The 19,185-nt window shown below is 34.9% G+C and overlaps 1 protein-coding gene across 1 annotated transcript in view; it reads left to right on the top strand.

Moving 5' to 3' along the window:
* Window positions 1-19,185, top strand: part of NAV3 (neuron navigator 3) — a 354,382-nt gene that overhangs the window by 200,379 nt on the left and 134,818 nt on the right. The window contains exon 4 of the mRNA XM_087723408.1: window positions 18,007-18,079. Within this exon, the coding sequence (XP_087579534.1) occupies window positions 18,007-18,079 (73 nt within the window). The remainder of the gene's footprint in view (window positions 1-18,006; window positions 18,080-19,185) is intronic.

The following is a 19,185-nucleotide window of genomic DNA, read 5'->3' as shown; positions in this document are numbered from 1 at the left end:
ATACAAGAATGCTGAGAATGCCTCCCACTATTAAAAATAGCATCAATAAAAGCATCTTCTTCACTGTGTATGACTAAGAGAAAGATACAGAACCAACTGGAATCTATAACTGGATGAAATTGTTCAATAAATAAGATGATGCTGAAACAAACATTTATTTCAAACATTTATGTTGTATAAGTGCTAGGATATTATTTAGTACAGCCTTTCCCATGTCTCTCTAAAGATGTTGAAACTCATTCCCAACGTTTTCAGCTGGTGCATTTGATTTCTCTTCTGGTTGGGAAATCTTAGACATTGTATTCCAATTCATCTAAGGGAAGAAGGACCTATATATATTTATTTCATTTGGGAAAAAAATAAGGTTCTGGAAACTGGCAAAGGGCAGCAGTCAACATACAGCAGCAAAAATTCTGTTCATGTGGAAATCTGAGTATAGTTTCTGCCTCATAAACTGCACAAAATATTACATTTTTTGTAATGTATTCCATAGTATACTGTTTTGTGCAAGGGCAGATATGAGGTTAATGACACAAAATAGCCTCTTCCATTCATGAGTTCTGTCAAGTTTACTTGAAAGTAGTTGCATAGCATCTCTCTGAAAACTACCAACTAATTGGATTAGTCACATTTTAATTTCTGGATGCCAGGAAAAAGTTCTATTCATGACATTTGAGTCATGTCAACAGATGTAACGGTATGAAGGAATGTCCTTGGGAGACAGGGCAAAGAAATGCAACCAAGAGAATGTTCAGATAAAAGGCAGCTGAGCCTGCAGCAGTAATTTGTGTGGGGTTTCTCCCTAGTTTCTTGGCTGTAAAATGGAGGGGAGGGAGATACTTTCAGACGTGCAAGAGCCTATTAATGTAACCTTAAAATAAAATAGAATTAGTTGGTCTGATTGTGTTATCTGTTTGGTCAAACTCATAATGCTGACTGTCTAAATACTATATTCCTTCTAAAGGGGCAGATTGGGAAAGGGTCATGATGGGTCTGGTAATTGTCCAAGAATGCTCAACGTTGAAGCCATTTGAAGACATGTTACCCTGCCCACTTTGTAGTGTGCAACAATCCAAAGATTTGTGCTACATTCTTTGGAATAATATTTAGTTTAATATAGTATAATTTAAAATATGTATCTTTCCCCTAGACTTCGAGGCGATAATGAAATGCTTTCCCTCTCTCTCCTTCCCTTCTTCATATTAGTATTTTGAACAGTGAAAATTAAAAGAACTTGTCTGAAACACTGTTGATGTTCTACCATTCACTATAGGTGGTATTTAGCTAGATGCAGCAATAGTATGACTCATTATGAAGTAGCTTCTTATATTCAGTGGAAGAGCCAAGCCATCTCTTAACCTCAGAGAGCTATAAATCTCTCTAAAATGAAAGCCAATTTATCTGAAGCCACAACTATGTCAAAAACATAAAAGGGAACTTCGTACTTGAGAATTCTATTCACTGTTTTACATAGATGGTTTAAAATATTAGTCAGAATTAAAGTTGGATGATACTATTATATTTCTGCAAACACTTCCTGAAAAAAGGAACTCTGCAGTACATTGATTTTTCCACTGTTGTAAAGATGTTAAAGAATACTATCTAAAACTAATCAAATCCATTTGCCTGCCTTTAATAGAAGCTGGGAAAAATAATATTTTTATATATAATGGTTAAGGAAGATAGGGCATAGTAACTCCAAGTCCACATAAATTCTGGCAGTTACAAACTTCCACAAATTTTATTGGTTACAATCACAAAGCTTTAGTTTGACTTAAATCTAAAGAACCCATTGATTGGACAGTTTAAATGCAGGCAACATCATCTCAGGGTACTAATGGAAGCAGAAAGAAACGGATGCCTAGAATGAGAGATTCAAATAGTGTGGCCCCATTGTTTCCCTTGTGGGTTAGGTAGTCAAGCTGGGTTTTTAAGGCAAACCCTGTATCCCCAAATTATCCCATTCAAATGCTTGTATCATAAAATAGGCAGAAATATTTTATCATGCTGTAAAATGAATTAAATGATTATGAAACAAAAAGATCAATTAGGGTAAGTTCTTCCCCTTGGTTTTCTCTCAAACTTGGTTCCCAGAAACCAATGGATTTCTGCAGTGAGGGCTTCAAACCACACTAATCACCAAGATTGTATTGATACTTTCCAACTTCCTCAAATAACAGCTACAAATTGGTTCCACCTTCTACCACCATAGGGAGGTGCCAATGCTTAAAATCACAGCAAAGCACACATGAAGTTCAAAGAAAGCAGTCTCTCTCAGTAGAAAAATAAAGGGTATTTTAACTTAGAAGCCTAACTTCAAATTAAATCCAGATGACTATAACAAGGAGTATCTCTCTTCCATTTTTAGCTGTTTCAATCTGAAAAAGCTGCTCAAGATACTTGACACAAGATAGCTATGCAAGAATTGTTACTGCATGGTAGGATAAAACCACATAAAACAGTTAATTCTTGCCTATCAATGTGAGAGTAAAAAGCTCTTTCTTCTATCCACAGAATTTAAATCCAATGCCACTGCTTTCTGCCTTTTTCATGAATTAGCAGACATCTAACTTCACATTTTTCATCCTTGGACTCAGATGACAGTTAATAATTGAAATAATCAATAATCCTGCACTGAGAAAAGATGACAATTATAGGACTGATGCTTTGGAAAGTGAGGTTTAGCAACAACCATAATATAAAATGATCTTCATTCCCATAGTATAAATATAGCTGGGTGACATTTGTTCTAGTTTTAATATATCCCTTACAAAAGGCCTTTTTAAAATGAACATTGTTTTAAAATTTAAATTCTAAATATTTTCTTTAAATATTCTTTTCTTTATTTTCTTTATTATTTGTTATTTAAGTGTTGTTGTTATTAGTACTATACCACTCTAAAAAAATTTCAAGTTAAAAAGTGGCATAAAATAATAATATAATGTTTACTATATAGTGATTACCAGGTAAGCCACAACTTTACTGTAATAGATCCCAGAACTTCCACTAATGGTCATAAGTTGAGGCACTCACATGACGACCCAATTTTATGACTCTTTTTGCAACAATCACTGAACAAATCAATGTATTTCTATGGCCGTTCTTTTGCTGGAGATTTGGCAAAAGGCTGAAAACCAGCAAAGAAAGTCATAAAAAGTGGTCACAGGTAATCTCTCTAAGCCAGGGTTGTCAAACTCATGGACCATGAACTGGGCAATGTCCCATCACGCACTGCCATGCCTATGCCCGGTTTAGCGAAGGGGAAAAAGTTGCAATACATCATGTGACACTGCCGCTACAAGGTGAGTTTGACACCCCTGCTAAGCTGTTGCATTACTCAATGAAACTGCTACTAAGGATTAAGTTAGTAAAAGAAATCTCTAGTTTGCTTGAGCTTGCTTTGCTAAACGAATAGAATAAAATAGAATAACAGAATTGGAAGGGACCTTGGAGGTCTTCTAGTCACTCGATGGCGAACAGGCCTTCGGAGCCCGGGAGGATGAAAACTCCCCCCACATGGTGGGGGAGGGGGGTTGAACGCACATATGCAGGTGGGCATGGTGCATTGCATTGTGGGTGTGGGCACACTTTCGACAAGTGAGGACCAAAAAATTAGCCATCACTATTGTAGTCCAATCCCCTGCTTAGGCAGGAAACCCTGCACCACTTCAGACAAATGGTTATCCAACATCTTCTTTAAAACTTCCAGTGTTGGAGCATTTACAACTTCTGGAGGCAAGCTGTTCCACTGATTAATTGTTCTAACTGTCAGGAAATTTCTCCTTAGTTTAAGTTGCTTTTCTCCTTGATTAGTTTCCACCCATTGCTTCTTGTTCTATCCTCAGGTGCTTTGGAGAATAGTTTGACTCCCTTTTCTATGTGGCAACCCCTGAGATATTGGAACACTGCTATCATGTCTACCCTAATCCTTCTTTTCATTAAACTAGACATACCCTATTCCTGCAACCGTTTTTCATATGTTTTAGCCTCCAGCCCCCTAATCATCTTTGTTGCTCTTCTCTGCCCTCTTTCCAGAGTCTCAACATCTTTTTTACATCATGGAGACCAAAACTGAATGCAGTATTCCAAGTGTGGCCTTACCAAGTTATATTACCACATTATAAAGTGGTATTAAAACTTCACGAGATAAACAGAATAAAGGCTATTCTTTTCTATTCTATTTTAAGCACTGGCATGTTTTAAAAATATTAAAATGTTTAATTTTATGAAAACAAAAAGTTTTTATTCAAGCAAAAATAGCTGGATTTTTAAACAATAAACAAATATATGAACCTGTGCTCCATTTTTCCATTGCCCTTTGGTATTTCTAAAGCTGTACACTGTAATTCGACAACATAATATAGTGGTCTTCAGGAGTCAGGCAGACTTGTCAATTTGACTAACAAAATAAATGAATGAGAAGATTCCATTTTCATTTCACAAATGCTTTGCTGAGGATTCCTGGCTAAATTTTTGTTGTGTAGAATTTTGACTGTTGTGTTCTCTGGGAGTTATTATTGGTTCACAAATATTAAATATTTGAGTGTGGGGTGACATGAATTTTTTGTCCAATGCACAAGCATAAAAGTGAAAGCATGTCAATATAAACATGCAATCTAATGCATGCACCAGAATCCCTCAGTTTTTGGGTTGAGGATTGCAGGAGGTACGCCTCAGTACAGGCGTACCGGAGCCTGCCCAGAGCTCCTTACCTGTCCTTTAAAGTCTTTGGCATTTCCACGCATGTGCATGCCTCGTACAGCACTTGCGCGACACTCTGACGAGTAGCTGAAGCATCGTGGAGGCTTGCAGAAGCATTGCTGGCAGGTACAATGCATGTACGCAGTGTGTGTGTATGCACACTGCATGCGTCCATGTGGGCGACGCCGGGACCATTCCAACCGTACTGGTTGGAATGGGATCTGGAACCCACCACTAGGAAGGATATAATATCTGCTTTAAATGACATTTCCTTTTGAGTAACACTGCAGAGCATTGCATAAAAGTTTTTATTTTGCACCTGAAAGTTTCTGTATTGATGCTATATTATTGGCAGGGCATTTTTTTTTCTTATTTGGATTTTAGACAAACAATATTGATTACTAGTGAAGTAGTCCATTATATAGAACCAAAAGGATTACAATCGTCAGTTTCTAATCTCTGGAAGATTTAAGTTCACCACCTTGATAAACTCACCTTGAGATACACACTCTTGCTTTAATCATTACGATCTGCAATTTGGAAATTATTACAATAGATTAAAAATAGCTTCCGTCTTTATCACCTACAATGTATTTGTTAATTATTTCCTTAGTTCTGCTTTTCTATAAGATAGTATCTTTGGTTGGAGGAAGCTAGTCATTTTGATTGTAGGAAATAAAAATAGGTATCAGCAGTGATGGAAATCTTAGAAGATCAATTGTTCTTCCTTTGTTAATTATTAAGAAATTTAGCTACAAAATTGAAAAAGGACTTTACATTTTATCTTTTAGAATCTGATACTAATTTCTAATATCACTGCTTCTAGTATCCTTAGAGACTAAGGATTTATCTGCATAATTGATTCATCAGATTCATCAGAATTAATTATGCAGATAATTGTATTCAGTTTTTTTACAAACTCCTCTTTCAAAGCCAAGCATAACATCATAATATTTTTCTTTCTTCTATCTCTTCTCCACCCATTGAACTCCTACATTACAATGGAGGTGGTATCTCCTGGTGTTAAAATTACAAAAAGCAATTTAAAAATGAATAATGAAAAAATTCAAAAACTTTCAAAATTATTTCAGAATATTTGATTTCACTCCTACAAATCATTGCAAAAGTGATTTTATCGTTCATTACAAAATATGCTCAGTGCACCTTTATTAGTTGGTCTGTTAGTGATAATGGAATCCCTAACCATTCATGTTTAGTTTAGAGTAACCTATCAAAGAAAACATAAGCATAGAAATGCAAATAAAAGGAAAAAGACAAAAGACAAAGAAGAGCGATGTGAGGCAATGATGGTTTTATTACTCAGTATTATCATATGTACATTCTATAATTATATTTGGAAGAAGAATAAGTAATGTCTACCAGAGAATGGAGATCAAAGCTACTTTAGTAATGCCAAGATTAATGATAATAGACATTTTTAAGACAAGCCAGTAGAATTTCAGGGTACAAGTGAATTGTTTAGGTAAGCCTACTAATTGAAAATCATACAGAATTGACTTCCAACCCTTCATTTCATTTAATGGTTTCCTTTTGTAAAATAGTAATACAATGAATTCATTCACCACCTTGAATATTCAAGGGTTTAAGCATATAGAGCAGTGATGGCTAACCTATTGTGGCATGTGGAGCCATTTGTTAGGGAATGCTAGGCATTGCCCTATCGGCTCCAGCGCTCATGCGCACGATGACCAGCTGACTTCAGCCTTCTTTTTCGGCCATTGCTGGACTTCCAGTTGCATATTGGGCTGTTTTTTGTGCTCCGGAGGCTTCAAAGAAGCCTCCTGAATGCTCCGGAGGATGAAAAATAGCCTTACGGACAAACTGGAAGTCATCATTCTTGAACCTCTGGGTTGCTCATACGGCCATTTTTCATCCTCTGTAGGTTTCAGGGAAGCTTCTGAAGCCTCCAGAGGGCCTCCAGGGGGACGGAGGAGACTGTTTTCACTCTCCCCAGGCTCCTAGAAAGTCTATAGAGCCTTGGGAGGGTGAAAAAAGTGTGTCAAAAGCAGAGGGAAGTGCTGATCGCATGCACACACGGGGTGGGTGGGTGCTGCATGTGCATGCACGCTGGAGTTATGTGCATAGCATTATGGATGTGGGCATGCCCGCACATGACCCCCCTGCACTCCCCCTGCTTTTGTCACGCAACCCAAAAAAGGTTAGCCATCACTGATATAGAGCGTATAGACATGGGGGAAAGCCAAGGGATTTTTTATATTTTTCTAATGCTTATTACCAATATTTGTATTGTTGGAATAAAAAAATTCACTACTTGACATATTGCTTATATCTGACAAAAATATGCTAATATATTTATTAGTTTTATACTCTGGCTTTTTTATGTCATATACACATGGTTGCATACGCAGAATTCATTAGTGTCCCTAATCACCATTTAGATTACCTTCAATAAAATTTCTGTGTCACCTTTCTTCACACTATGTATTGGTCTTTTAAATGTCAAATTTTTACATACAATGATTTAAATATATAATTCAAAGATTGTAAGCATCCTGAACTCTCAATGAATGCTAATGCATAAAATCATCAATAAGCCTGTCAGAATTTATATTTATGTATGTATAGACGGTATATCTATGTATTTGTATGTGTGCCGGTATAGCAATAGATCTTATATACAGATCTAGTGATAATGTTTCTCTTAATGACATTAGGCTCTTATAATAACAGTTTAATTTATAAGATTTTTATTTTCGTGGAAAAAAACTCTTGTTTTCAATTTTAGCAGCAAACAACCATATTTTAGTTTCAGATAGTCACTTTAAATAGAGTGTCTGTAGAGATTCTCATATATTGATACAGATATTTTATTCACACTATTTTATTGTTGCTTTAGCTATAGTATTGCAAAATAAGTATTTCTTGCCATATTTTCATTGCTGACATTTGCATTATGAGTTTTATAGGTTTAACTGGCTAAAATATAATGGAACTTTTGTATGCAACCACAAAATTTAAGTCATTTTCATCCGTTTTAAAGTAAAAAGTGAATTCAAATTGAGATTTGAAAAAAAGCTGAGTGGAGATAAAAAGAGGAAAAAAAGACAAAAAGAATGTATTGACAATGATTTATTAAATCTTCTAATGACATTCCCATTTCGTGTGTTCAGATGATACATCTACTGTACATTATTTCAGTGATGTTTCTTAAATGAAGCTGATGGAATACAAAAGTATTTGAAATGAAAATGGAAACTAAGTAACAATGATTTGCTTTAGGTCAGAGAATAAATCCATGTTTAAACTAAGAATTATGTGTGAGGACTAGTAAGCCAGTTCTTGTATTATTATGTGCTGCTCACAATAAATTCTAAATATAGTTTATTAGAAGAGAAGTCAAAGTTATGAATGCCTTTCACTTGGTATGGTTTTCTGGTTCTAATATCTGCTACTCCCAATCTTCAACAAGATAATGGAAGAAAGGAGTCCTCAGATAAAGGTCTGTGAAGTGTCAGTTCCATTCATTTCAAAAAGAAGATAGCACAAATTGAAACTGGAACTAATTTTTTTAAAAAACAGCTGAAGGCTTGCATTTCTTAAGTTCTTTTGTCAGCTGCCTGAACTGAGTGATCATTTTCCAAGCCCAGTTTCCACATACTATTTTCAAAAGATTTATTGAGATGAAAAGAATAGGTATAAAAGAATTTCAGCAAATCCACTATTTTCAGGTGAGATTTATCATATTTATGTACATTAACATTAAGCTATTAGTCCAGAAACAGAAGATTGTGAGTTCTAATCCTGAGTCCCCTTCGGGGAAAAGGGCGGCATATAAATGCAATAAATTCAAATTCAATTAAGTATGAAGCCAACTTGGGCTCTTCAGTCCTAGGAAGAAGGCAATGGCAAACCACTTCCAAAAAACCTTGCCAAGATAACTGCAGGGTAGACAAGTGTCAGGAGTCAGAAAATGACTTGAAGATACTATAAAATACATTAAGGTGAGACTCTTTTTTTCATAGTCTATCTTTCGTGAATGACAGGTCTATGTCAACAGAGAGGTATTTAAAAGCCGCTGTTTACAAATCATTCTCTTAACTTCTATAATATTTTAGGCTGCACTCCAGTTTGAATACTCTACTAATATCTTGGAGAAAATTTCTTTTGATATTTAACTAATGTGTCAAAGAAATATCCAGTTTAGAAAATCTTTGTTGCATCAAAACAACAAGGATGCACTAAACTACATTGAGAGTTTTTTAAAATATTTTTTCAGGTAAATAAAAATATACTTTATAATTTCAATGGCATTACAGCTTTTAATCTACTCTAAAATACTAGTTTCTTAATTATTTCAAGTAAATACCATTTAACATGGAAATGACATCCTTTGATCTTTTAAGCAGTAGGACTATTTTGAATTCAGTCTTTGTAGCTCAGAAAAACTAGTCTATTTTTAAAAAAACCAAAAGCAACATTAAAATATAGACCAATGTGTTTATTTTAAAATGTTAGCTATCATATTATTTACATTTTGTAGGTCTTAAAAAAATAAACTGGGGAGAGGTGTTTTACCTCCTATCTGATAGATGATAGTAGTCCTTTAGACACTGTGTTGACACTATATGAAGAACTACTTTGATAAATGTTTGTTTTTTACTGCATTAACTGAATGTTTCTTTTCTGCATAAATATAGCTGTCTAGACTCTTGGCACAGTCCCTTAGCTCTTACAGAAAGAGCACATGTATTAAAACCAGATTTGGTGCAGGTTTGGAAATGTTTTCTTTTATATGCTGTATTGGAGAAAATATTTCTAGGTTTCCATTTCACAAAGTTAGTTTTCAGTAGCACCATAAAGGAATTCTCAAGTATCTTTCTGTTCTTTGATTTCAATTTCTATATTGAATTTTCCCAGAAGATCTAGTTGTGGAGCCATGTATAAACAAAGTTGCACTTTCAGTTCATTTTTATTGTTTTATTTTTCAACAAATATTAATAATTATTATAAATACAATTAAAGATGTATCAACATAATAAATAGCAAGTAATAGGAAATATGAAATAAATCAGTTTATCACTCCAAACTTCTAATATCTTAATACAATAAAATATTCAGCTGCCAATTAAATTATATATAGAAGACAAAGATTTTTAAAAAAGGCAGACTTGATGGAGGACTACATCTTTTTCTGTCATTTCTATATTTGTATAAGGGGTGGGGGTAGAGAAAACTGGAGAAAGGAAGAAATTAAAGTAGATATTAATTGCTGGCAAATTCTGCTTGCTGTAGTTGAAAATTTGTTTGCAGTGAATATATGAGATTTTGGCTGGCCCAAAGATGTTGTTCATAAATCTTTCAAATCATCCAGAGAAATGTAATAAAATAATTATTATATTATTCTGTAAAGCTTTATAGAAAATATAGTGGTAAATTGTTAGGCAATGATTCAATTATTCCATTACCACAAAGTAGAATATTTTGGCATAGGGTATCTTAAATCTGCCCTCAATCAGGGTAAAATGTTAAAGCATAGTAGCATGAAAGCTTTGTGATATTTAGGTACAACAATTTCATTAAAAAATCCATTCTCCATTTATGGGTTTTGCCAGTGCATTGGCTTCAAATGATGCAGAAATTAAACAGCATTAGGAAAAAATGCAATATTTTGCACTCTTAATTCTTGCTTCCAAGAAGTACCCTGCAGTGTTCCATTTACTCCCAAACTAGTATTGTTCAGTTTATGTAGGAGGTTATGAGTGTAAACAGACCATTTAAGACAATTTGTACCAAAGATTCTCCCTGAAGAGACTTGTCTGAAATTACAAATATTGTGACAGGGCTGATGGGTATTTTTGGATATAGTTCTCTCCTAAATTGCTTAAAAACCAACTTTGATTTTATGTGGAACATTCAGCTTTTAAAACCAGCACAACAGAAAATGAGTGCAATTTTTCAACTAGGGAGAAATTGTTTTGCACAACCACCTTATGCAGAAAATTCTGATTTTGACCAATTTTGACCAAACTGAAGTCTTCAGAAATGGGTCCTGGAAATTGGTTTTGGACTCATGATCATAGACCACATAATTGTGAGATTCACAAATTAGTTTAACAGACCAACATATATTTTAGTGTATCAGATAATAAATACAGGAACATAGTATCATATACCCTTTCCAAAAGCAAAATAACAGATGTGTTCATTGGCAGAATGCAAGACAAATTATCTTCTACTTTAATCTAATAAAATTCTTCTTGTTCATGTAAATAAACTTAAAATCTTCTATTGGATAGTAAACATAATTTGTGGACTGAATAGATATTTAGAATATAGCAATGAGCTCCTAACTGCTCCTTTGACTCAGCTATGATTTAGTTGAAAGATTCAAAGAGGTTATGATTTGAATTTAGTTTCAGATTGAGATTTAAAGCCAACACAGTTCACTTTGATCTTTGTGATATTTTTCTTAAAGCTATACTTGGAAATCAAACCACCCTTCATTTTTGACAGAATGGGATGAGAATGACATGGATGATTGATTCCTAAAAGACCAATTCTTTGTGTTCCTTGTGGATACCTTTTTCTGCAATAAACATTTGAAATATTTTCCTGCACATCTTTTAAAGCTAAGAAAGCAAGGATAGAATATAGATGTCCATGTGTGGGGAGGCAAGGGAAGCAAGTGTTGATATGTTCATTATGACATTGCAAAACAATCTCTTATATATTTGTGGATGTCACTTAATCCTTTTGACATCATGGTGGCTAGTTCTGAAGGCCTATGGATTACAAAAGGGTAGCAGATTAGGAAGAACATCTTCAAATTGTCTAGCAAGATTACACAGATCCAATATATCAAATGAAAGACAAAAAGGACAAGGACAAAAAATGGAAAGAGGGACATATAACTAAGGCAGAATATCAGCAGATAGCCCAAATCTGCAAAGTTGAAGTCAGGGAAGCCAACAAAGAATGAACAAAGACTAACAATAAAAGCCAAAGATAACAAAAAAGTTTATTTCAACTTATAAATAACAAGAAAAAATTCAAGGAAACAGTAGGTCCAATAAAAAGAGAAGATGGCAAGAAAGTAACAGGCAACAGAGAGAAAGCAGAATTACTTAGCTCATTCTTTGCATCAGTCTTCATGCAGAAACTATAACACAATTTACCACAAACCTAACCATAAAAGATAGATTAAAATAAACAAGAAATGATTAGAGAACACCTATCTGATCTTGATGGATATAAATCACCAGACCTGGTGGATTACATTCCAGAGTTCTGAAGGAGCAGGCAGTTGTTATTTCAGAACCATTGTTCCATATCTTTCAACAATCCTGGAACACCACACCGGAGAATTACCCAAGGCTTCAAAAAGAGCTGATGTGGTTCCCATTTTTCAGACCTTGGAAACTACAGACCAATCAGCTTAATATCAATACCTGACAAGATAATAAAAAATAGATCTGTTAACATCTAGAAATATATAAAGTTATAACTAAAAGCCAACAAGGGTTTGTTAAAAACAGATAATACCAAACCAATCTTATTTCATTCTTTAATAAAGTGACTAAATTGGTAGATCAGCAAAATTCTGGCGACCTAGTATACTTAGACTTAATATGGCATTTGACAAAATAGATCACAATCTATACCTCAGTAAGCTAGTAAAATGTAAGATAGACAGCATCACCACCAGATAGATTTGTAATTGGCTGACAAAACTGTACTGAACAAGTAGTCCTTAATGATACTACCTCTATATGGAGAGAGGTAAGAAGTGGGATACCACAAGGTTCGGTCTTAGGCCCAGTACACTTCATAAATGATTTAGATGGACAATTGAAGGGGAACTCATCAAATTTGTAGATGACACTAAGCTGGCAGGAATAGTCAACACTCCAGAAGACAAGCTCAGAATCCAAAAAGATCTTGACAGACTTGAATAATGGGCCCTATCCAACAGCATGAAATTTAATGTGGAGAAAAGCAAGGTTTTACACTTAGGCAGGGAAAATCAAAGGTACACACATAGAGTAGGTGAAACCGGGCTCCAAAACAGTAACTCTGAGAAGTACCCTGGAGTCCTAGTGGATGATCACTTAAATATGAGCCAGCAGTAGCCAAAAAAACTAATACAATCATTGGTTGTATAAACAGAGGCATAGAATAAAAATCATGTGAAGTATTAGTACTGCTTTATAAATTCTTAGTAAGGCCACACCTGGCATGCTGCATCCAGATTTGGTCAACACATCACAAAAAAGATGTTGAGACTTTGGAAGAAGTACAAAGAAGAGTTAATTAAAGACCTGGAGACTAAAACATGAAGAATAGTTGCAGGAGTTGAGTTTGGCTAGTCTAGAGAAAAGAAGAACTGGGGTGACATGATAGCAGTATTCCAGTATATGAGAGGCTGCCACAAAGAGGAGGAGGTCAATTTATTTTCCAAAGCACCAGAGCACAGGACAAGAAACAATGGATGGAAACTAATCAAGGAGAGAAGCAACCTGGAATTAAGGAGAAATTTCCTAATAGTGAATACAATTAACCAGTGGAACAGCTTGCCATCCGAAGTTGTTGGTGTTTCATCATTAGAGATTTTTAAGAAGAGACTTGACAGTTACTTATCTGAAATGGTATTCTGCATGACCAGGTGTTGCACTACAAGATCTCCAGGTCCCTTCCAACTCTATTCTGATTGATTGATTGATCAAGCTTTCTTCAATACCTTTAAAAGAATACTTTTCAGAAACAGCTCTTATTTTCCACTTGCTTTTCTTAAATGTCAGACAATAATGAATGATCACCAACTCACTTTTATGGGCATTATAGTCAAGGCATGTTTGTGGAGGACCAGGAGGTCTAGTAGAGGTGACTTGCAATTTTGACTCTCTTGGGATCCCACAATACTCATTTTGTGCAAGTTTAGGCACAGGACATTGGTTTGCTCTTAAATTGAGGTTTAATTTTTCAGCTTTTCTTTTTTTCTTTCTGTTTCTTTTGATGGCTAAAGACATCTGTGCTATAAAATAGCACAGAACTGAGTTAAATTATATTACTGCCTCTGATCATTATGTGATAACTAGCAAGATAGCTGCTAGTTGGTCCGCTTGGTCCCTTTTAGAAATAATTCTTTAATTAGTAGTAGAACTAAAATGCGTCAGGTTTGTTGAAAAGCATTTTTTTGTTCAATTGAAGCAAAATACCATGAGATACAATATCAAAGAGAGGGATTGGCATAGACAAATACTATTTGAAGCTCTGCCACATCTTATTCCTAAACATAGAGGTATGTGATAACTTGTCATATAATTGTTGGAAGACTTAAAAGAACTTTTGATCCAAGATGTCTATGGAGATTGTCAGTCATCCAGGTCATGGTTGTCCCAAAGGTGCTTTTTCAAGAAGCCACTGGACTTTCTGGTTTTTCTTTGAAGATGTTTCACTTCTCATCCCAGAAGCTTTTTCAGCTCTGGCTGGATGGTGGAGAATGGAAGGATTTATACTCCTTGCAGACAGCTGATCATTTGCATTTTTTTGATAATTATTAAAGTACTTTTGATTACTTGCTTTTTCTTTTAAAAATGCAAATGACCAACTATGTGCCAGGAGTATAAATCCTTCCATTCCCCACCATCCATCTAGAGCAGAGATAGGTTCTAGCTGGCGTTACTGCCAGTTCTCTCGTACACACACTATGCGCACATGCATAGCTCAATGGAAATTGTTCTGCACATGCCCAGAATTCCAAAGAAAGATGGTGGTAGCGATTGTGGCAACTGGGGAACCAGTTTGGGGGTGTGGGCAGCCTGGTTTGCTGCCGATTCTAAGACCCAGGCCAACATACCACTACCAGTTCAGCCGAACCGATAAGAACTCACCTCTGAGCTGAACAAGTTTCTTGGATGAGAAATGAAAAATCTTCAAAGAAAAACCATAAAGTCCATTTGTCTCTTGAAAAAGCACCCTTGGGAGTTGATCCAAGAGTGTATAGGAAACTAACCCTTAAGTGTGTATTTAGAGATTGCCTTCTGAACTGAATTCCCAGTTGTCTTTCCATCAATACAAGAAAAATCAGAAATATTCTGATACAATAAGAACTTGAAAATGGAGAAACTAAATGAAGTGCAAGCAAAGTTAGTCCAGCCCCCCCCAAATATCTCTAATTGGTACAGTAGTTAATTGGGCATTAAATACACTGGCTAGCTATTCAATATCATTAGCATTTTCCATATGTGTGAAGTTGTAACATTAAGTATTCTCTGTAGTACCAGAAGGGCCATCAGATTTGCAAATCATTTGAAAGATTATTAAGTGCTTTAATCTTTAATCTGATAAATTCTAAAACTTGTCCAATTTAGTATGGCATTTAAGAATGAACTGAGCTTCAAAGCAGTTTAGACTGTTGACTTAAAATGTATTTGTTTTATATCTTTAGAACTTTGAGGCATAGAAGAGAATTAAAGTTTCCCCAAAGTATCCAGCTAATAAACCAACATATCAATAATCAATTGTAGCAGGTCATAAATTGAAAATAGCTATTCTGCATTCATTTAATTGGTGGGAAAGGGGAAAAGTGATTCACTGAGCATTTAGTTTTATACTTCAGGAATTTTTCCACATGTCTCATCCTTTTGCTTCTATCTCATATTACCTGTCACTCTTCTTTTAGAAGTGTATCTTTCTAGATATATAGAACATTTCCTCAGTAATGATTGACAGTGTCTTTTAATATCACTCAGCTATCCCTGTTCTGAGATAACAGTAATGAGGGGAGATTTTTATATCAGTGCACCAATGTTTACCAGTAAGTGACATTAAATGTTCTCCAAATCACTACAGCAGTGGAGAAATGGCTCTAGTTTTTTTCGTGAGTATAACTGGTTCTTAAGTAGTGGAAGGGCACTAGATTTCTAAAATTTGTATCATTCACAAAATGAATATCATATCCACAAAATGATATATTTGTTTATATTTTAAAGTTATTATCAAGTAGGGTACTAAGTATAACATAAGCAGGCTCTGGGTTTGAGGTCAAGAAGCTAGAAGGCACAATTGGTACAAGACACTCTTGTCCTAAAAGTGTCCTGCTTCCTGTCTTTTATCATCTCTCTGCCCAGCACTACCAAAATGCTACTGCCTACCCTGTGACCTTAAGTCCATATTATCAACTGTTATACACAACTGAAATAAGCAAAGAATTATCAACTTCTTTGTAATCCTGATGACACCATATGAAGAAGATAAGATAGCTCCTATCCTAAGTATAGACTTTGCAGAAGATGCTTGGGGATGTTCTTGAGGATTTGATTGAACTTTAATCATGTCACCTTTTGGAATGAGAAAATGGTTATGGACCTAGAGTGAATTATAGCTATGTCTGCACAGGGAATCCAGAGAATCCCTTGGTTTTCAAAGAAACCATCCACCCTGGCCTCCTTTGATCTTGGTCTTCAATATTACTAGTCATGGTATTCTTCTGGACAGATCAGAGTGTTGGAAGTGAGATGCATGGTGTTACAATGGTTTCCCTCCTTCTTCCAAGTCGTTTCCAATTAGTATTGATAAGTGAAGAAGTCCAGGCTTAGGTCCCTGCACTATGGGGTATCTTGAGTTTCAGATCTCTCCCTGCTATTGTTTAAGATCTTCATGGAGCTGCTGGATGAGATTATCTATTCTTCTGGAGTCAGTAGCAACTTTATAGTTATACATCTCAGCTCTAGCAGAACAATGAATATGCATTTGGGGGCCATATGGATCCAGGGAATTTCCACATTTGGTTCATGTGAGTATAGCATTACACCATACAGGGTCCAATTTGGAAGGACTTTTGGATTAATGGATCCTGCTTGAAGAACAAGTGGCAGTTATGGTTGACTACGCAAAGCTACTTGTGTGCCAAATTTGTTCATTTCTGGATCAGGAAATCTTACTTACAGTCTGCCACACATTTGTCAATTTTAATCTAGATTACTGCAATGCAGTATATATAAGAGTGTCCCTGAAGACTACTTGGAAGCTATAGCTGGTTCAAAATACAGCAATACAAGTAATTCTAAGCATGGCTTAATAGGCTTATGTAACACCTTTACTATGTGAGCTATACTGGTTACCAGTAAGTTTCTAGGTCAATTCAAGATGGCCTATAAAGACATTCTTGGCAAGGATGGGCAATTCACAAAATTGCCTGCCCATTCCAATAAGATAAGACAAAGAGAACATGGCCTAGGTCCAGTGGTCGGTTTCAAATTTTTTAGAATCTATTCTGTGGGTGTGACCTATTTTGTGGGTGTGGCTTGGCAGTCATGTGACTGGGTGGATAGGCCAACATGACATCACTAGTGCACACTCAGTCACATGACACCCCCCCCCCAAGCCATGGCCACGGTGGCAAACATTTTTGGGACTCCAGTGAACGGGAGGGAGGGGAAGAGAGGGGGAAAACTCCCAAAAATAGACAACTGGAGGATTAAGGGCTGAAATTAGAGAGATCAGAGAAGGCAGGACAGAGAGGAATCCAGGAGAAAGCTATCACATGCTGGGATGAGAGAATGAGGCAGAGGGAGAATAAAAGGAGATAGCGTAGCCGAGGGCAAAGGATGGTTGCCCTTGGATGGCTGGATGAAATTGCCTCAAAAATAATATGTTTGATTATTTGTAATGGTTGTGGTTGTTTGTTATAGGTCATTTTACTTATCTACATACTCTCATTTGCATGTGAATCAGGTAGCTATGTAAATTGATTAAAATAAATAACACTACCAATTTAAAACAATCCTCAAAAGTTACCATAGTAGTAACTGAATTTGCTTACCGACTCTATGTTGAATTTGAAGAGATCTCTTTCAGGTAAAATTTAAAAATGAGTTTATTTACAAAATCACATTTCATTACACACACATGCACACTTATCTGTTCTGTTGATGTGTTTACACTGAAGCAGTCAGTCTCCCATAATTTAAGTCTCCCACTATACCACAGTATTCAAGCTTGTATGGAAACTTTCATTGTTGTTTATGTGAGTGTTCAAAATCCAGTTTTCTTGTACGTAGGTGGCTTGGTGATTTGTCAGCATGCCATTCTGGATCAGCCCTTTATGAATTGTTTTTAAGCACCAAAATGGACAATGAAAGCTTTTATAGCAGCTGCCTAATTAGCAGTAATCATTCTTGTTAACTTTGCTAAAGAACTGGACTATGTGATGAATGTAAACTATTCATTTTGGGTTTTTTCCCCCCATACCCATTTGCAGCAAGCAAGTTCATCTTGTAAAATAGCCTTTAACTGCTTTGCTATTTCATATTCATTTTGTAGATTGAGAATGTTGATGTCTGCCTTAGCTTTCTGGCAGCCAGAGGAGTAAATGTCCAAGGTCTTTCTGCTGAAGGTAAGAGAACCACATATAAACCAAGAAAGTAAAATATCTCTCTGAAAAGTTCATGAACTCTATTTTCAACTTGCCATCTTGAAAAAAATCTTTATTATGAATTACCCACTTTATTTTCTTGGAATCAGTTGTTTCTATATAAGAAAATAAATATAAAAAATAAATATTTCATTTGGAAGCCAAATGAAATACTCAAATTATTGATTTATTCTTGTGTATATTTTGTCCATTTAATTTCTTACCTATATTTCTAAACAGATATACAGTGTAATTTCCAAGTACATTGCCGTACATAGCATGAATATGATACAGTATTGCATTGTGTAAATCACTTAAATTTAGCATGGTCAATAAGCCTATAAATTCACAAGAAATCTCATTTTAAAGTAACAATCTAATGATTTTATTGCCTTCGTCGGTTCTGTTAACAATTATGTCCATTCATGTGACACTGTAATCAAATGCTTTAAAACTTTTGTCAGTTTGTTTAAATTTGTTACTCTTTGTGTCATATATTATCCCCGGGCAAATTGGAATTTTTAAAAAATCCTGTTTTTTTAGTTTAACGGTTAATATTTAGTTGGTCATGTGAGAAACTATTTTATTAGAATATTCAATTACTATTTTTGAATTATAATTTCTGTTTTAGATTAAATTAATTGTGCTAATTAATAAGATTTCAGAGTTATTCAAATGTCATTGTTCATTTCTTGAGAAACCTGAAATAAATTATTTCTTGATAAAGAAAGAAGTAACGTAAAATATTCTAATTTTTGTTTTGTATGAATGATAGTCTCAGATTTTATATTCTCAGTAAGAAACCAGATGGAAATATTTTGATACATTACTCAAATATTTTACACAATTTAAAAATACATTATGTATTTCTGTATTTCAGATGCACAATATCAATATACATTTCCTTTTAAATGTATAGCATATTGATATCAATATCAATAAACATTTCCTATTATCAAGAAAGTAGTAACAATTTTATATATTTAATGGTTTTTAATTTCAGTTAAAGATGCATTAGCTTGCATTATTTTTATACCCACATCTGTTATAAGACTTTTTATTAGAGAATTTTAAAAAAAGTCCAGATT

The sequence above is a fragment of the Thamnophis sirtalis genome, unplaced genomic scaffold (assembly GCF_051295495.1).
Source record: "Thamnophis sirtalis isolate CommonGarterSnake01/CBP01778 unplaced genomic scaffold, rThaSir2_p1.2 scaffold_9, whole genome shotgun sequence".
Classification (NCBI taxonomy): Eukaryota; Metazoa; Chordata; class Lepidosauria; order Squamata; family Natricidae; genus Thamnophis; species Thamnophis sirtalis.
The sequence above is the reverse complement of the archived record's forward strand: the minus strand, read 5'-3'. Positions and strand labels throughout refer to the sequence as shown.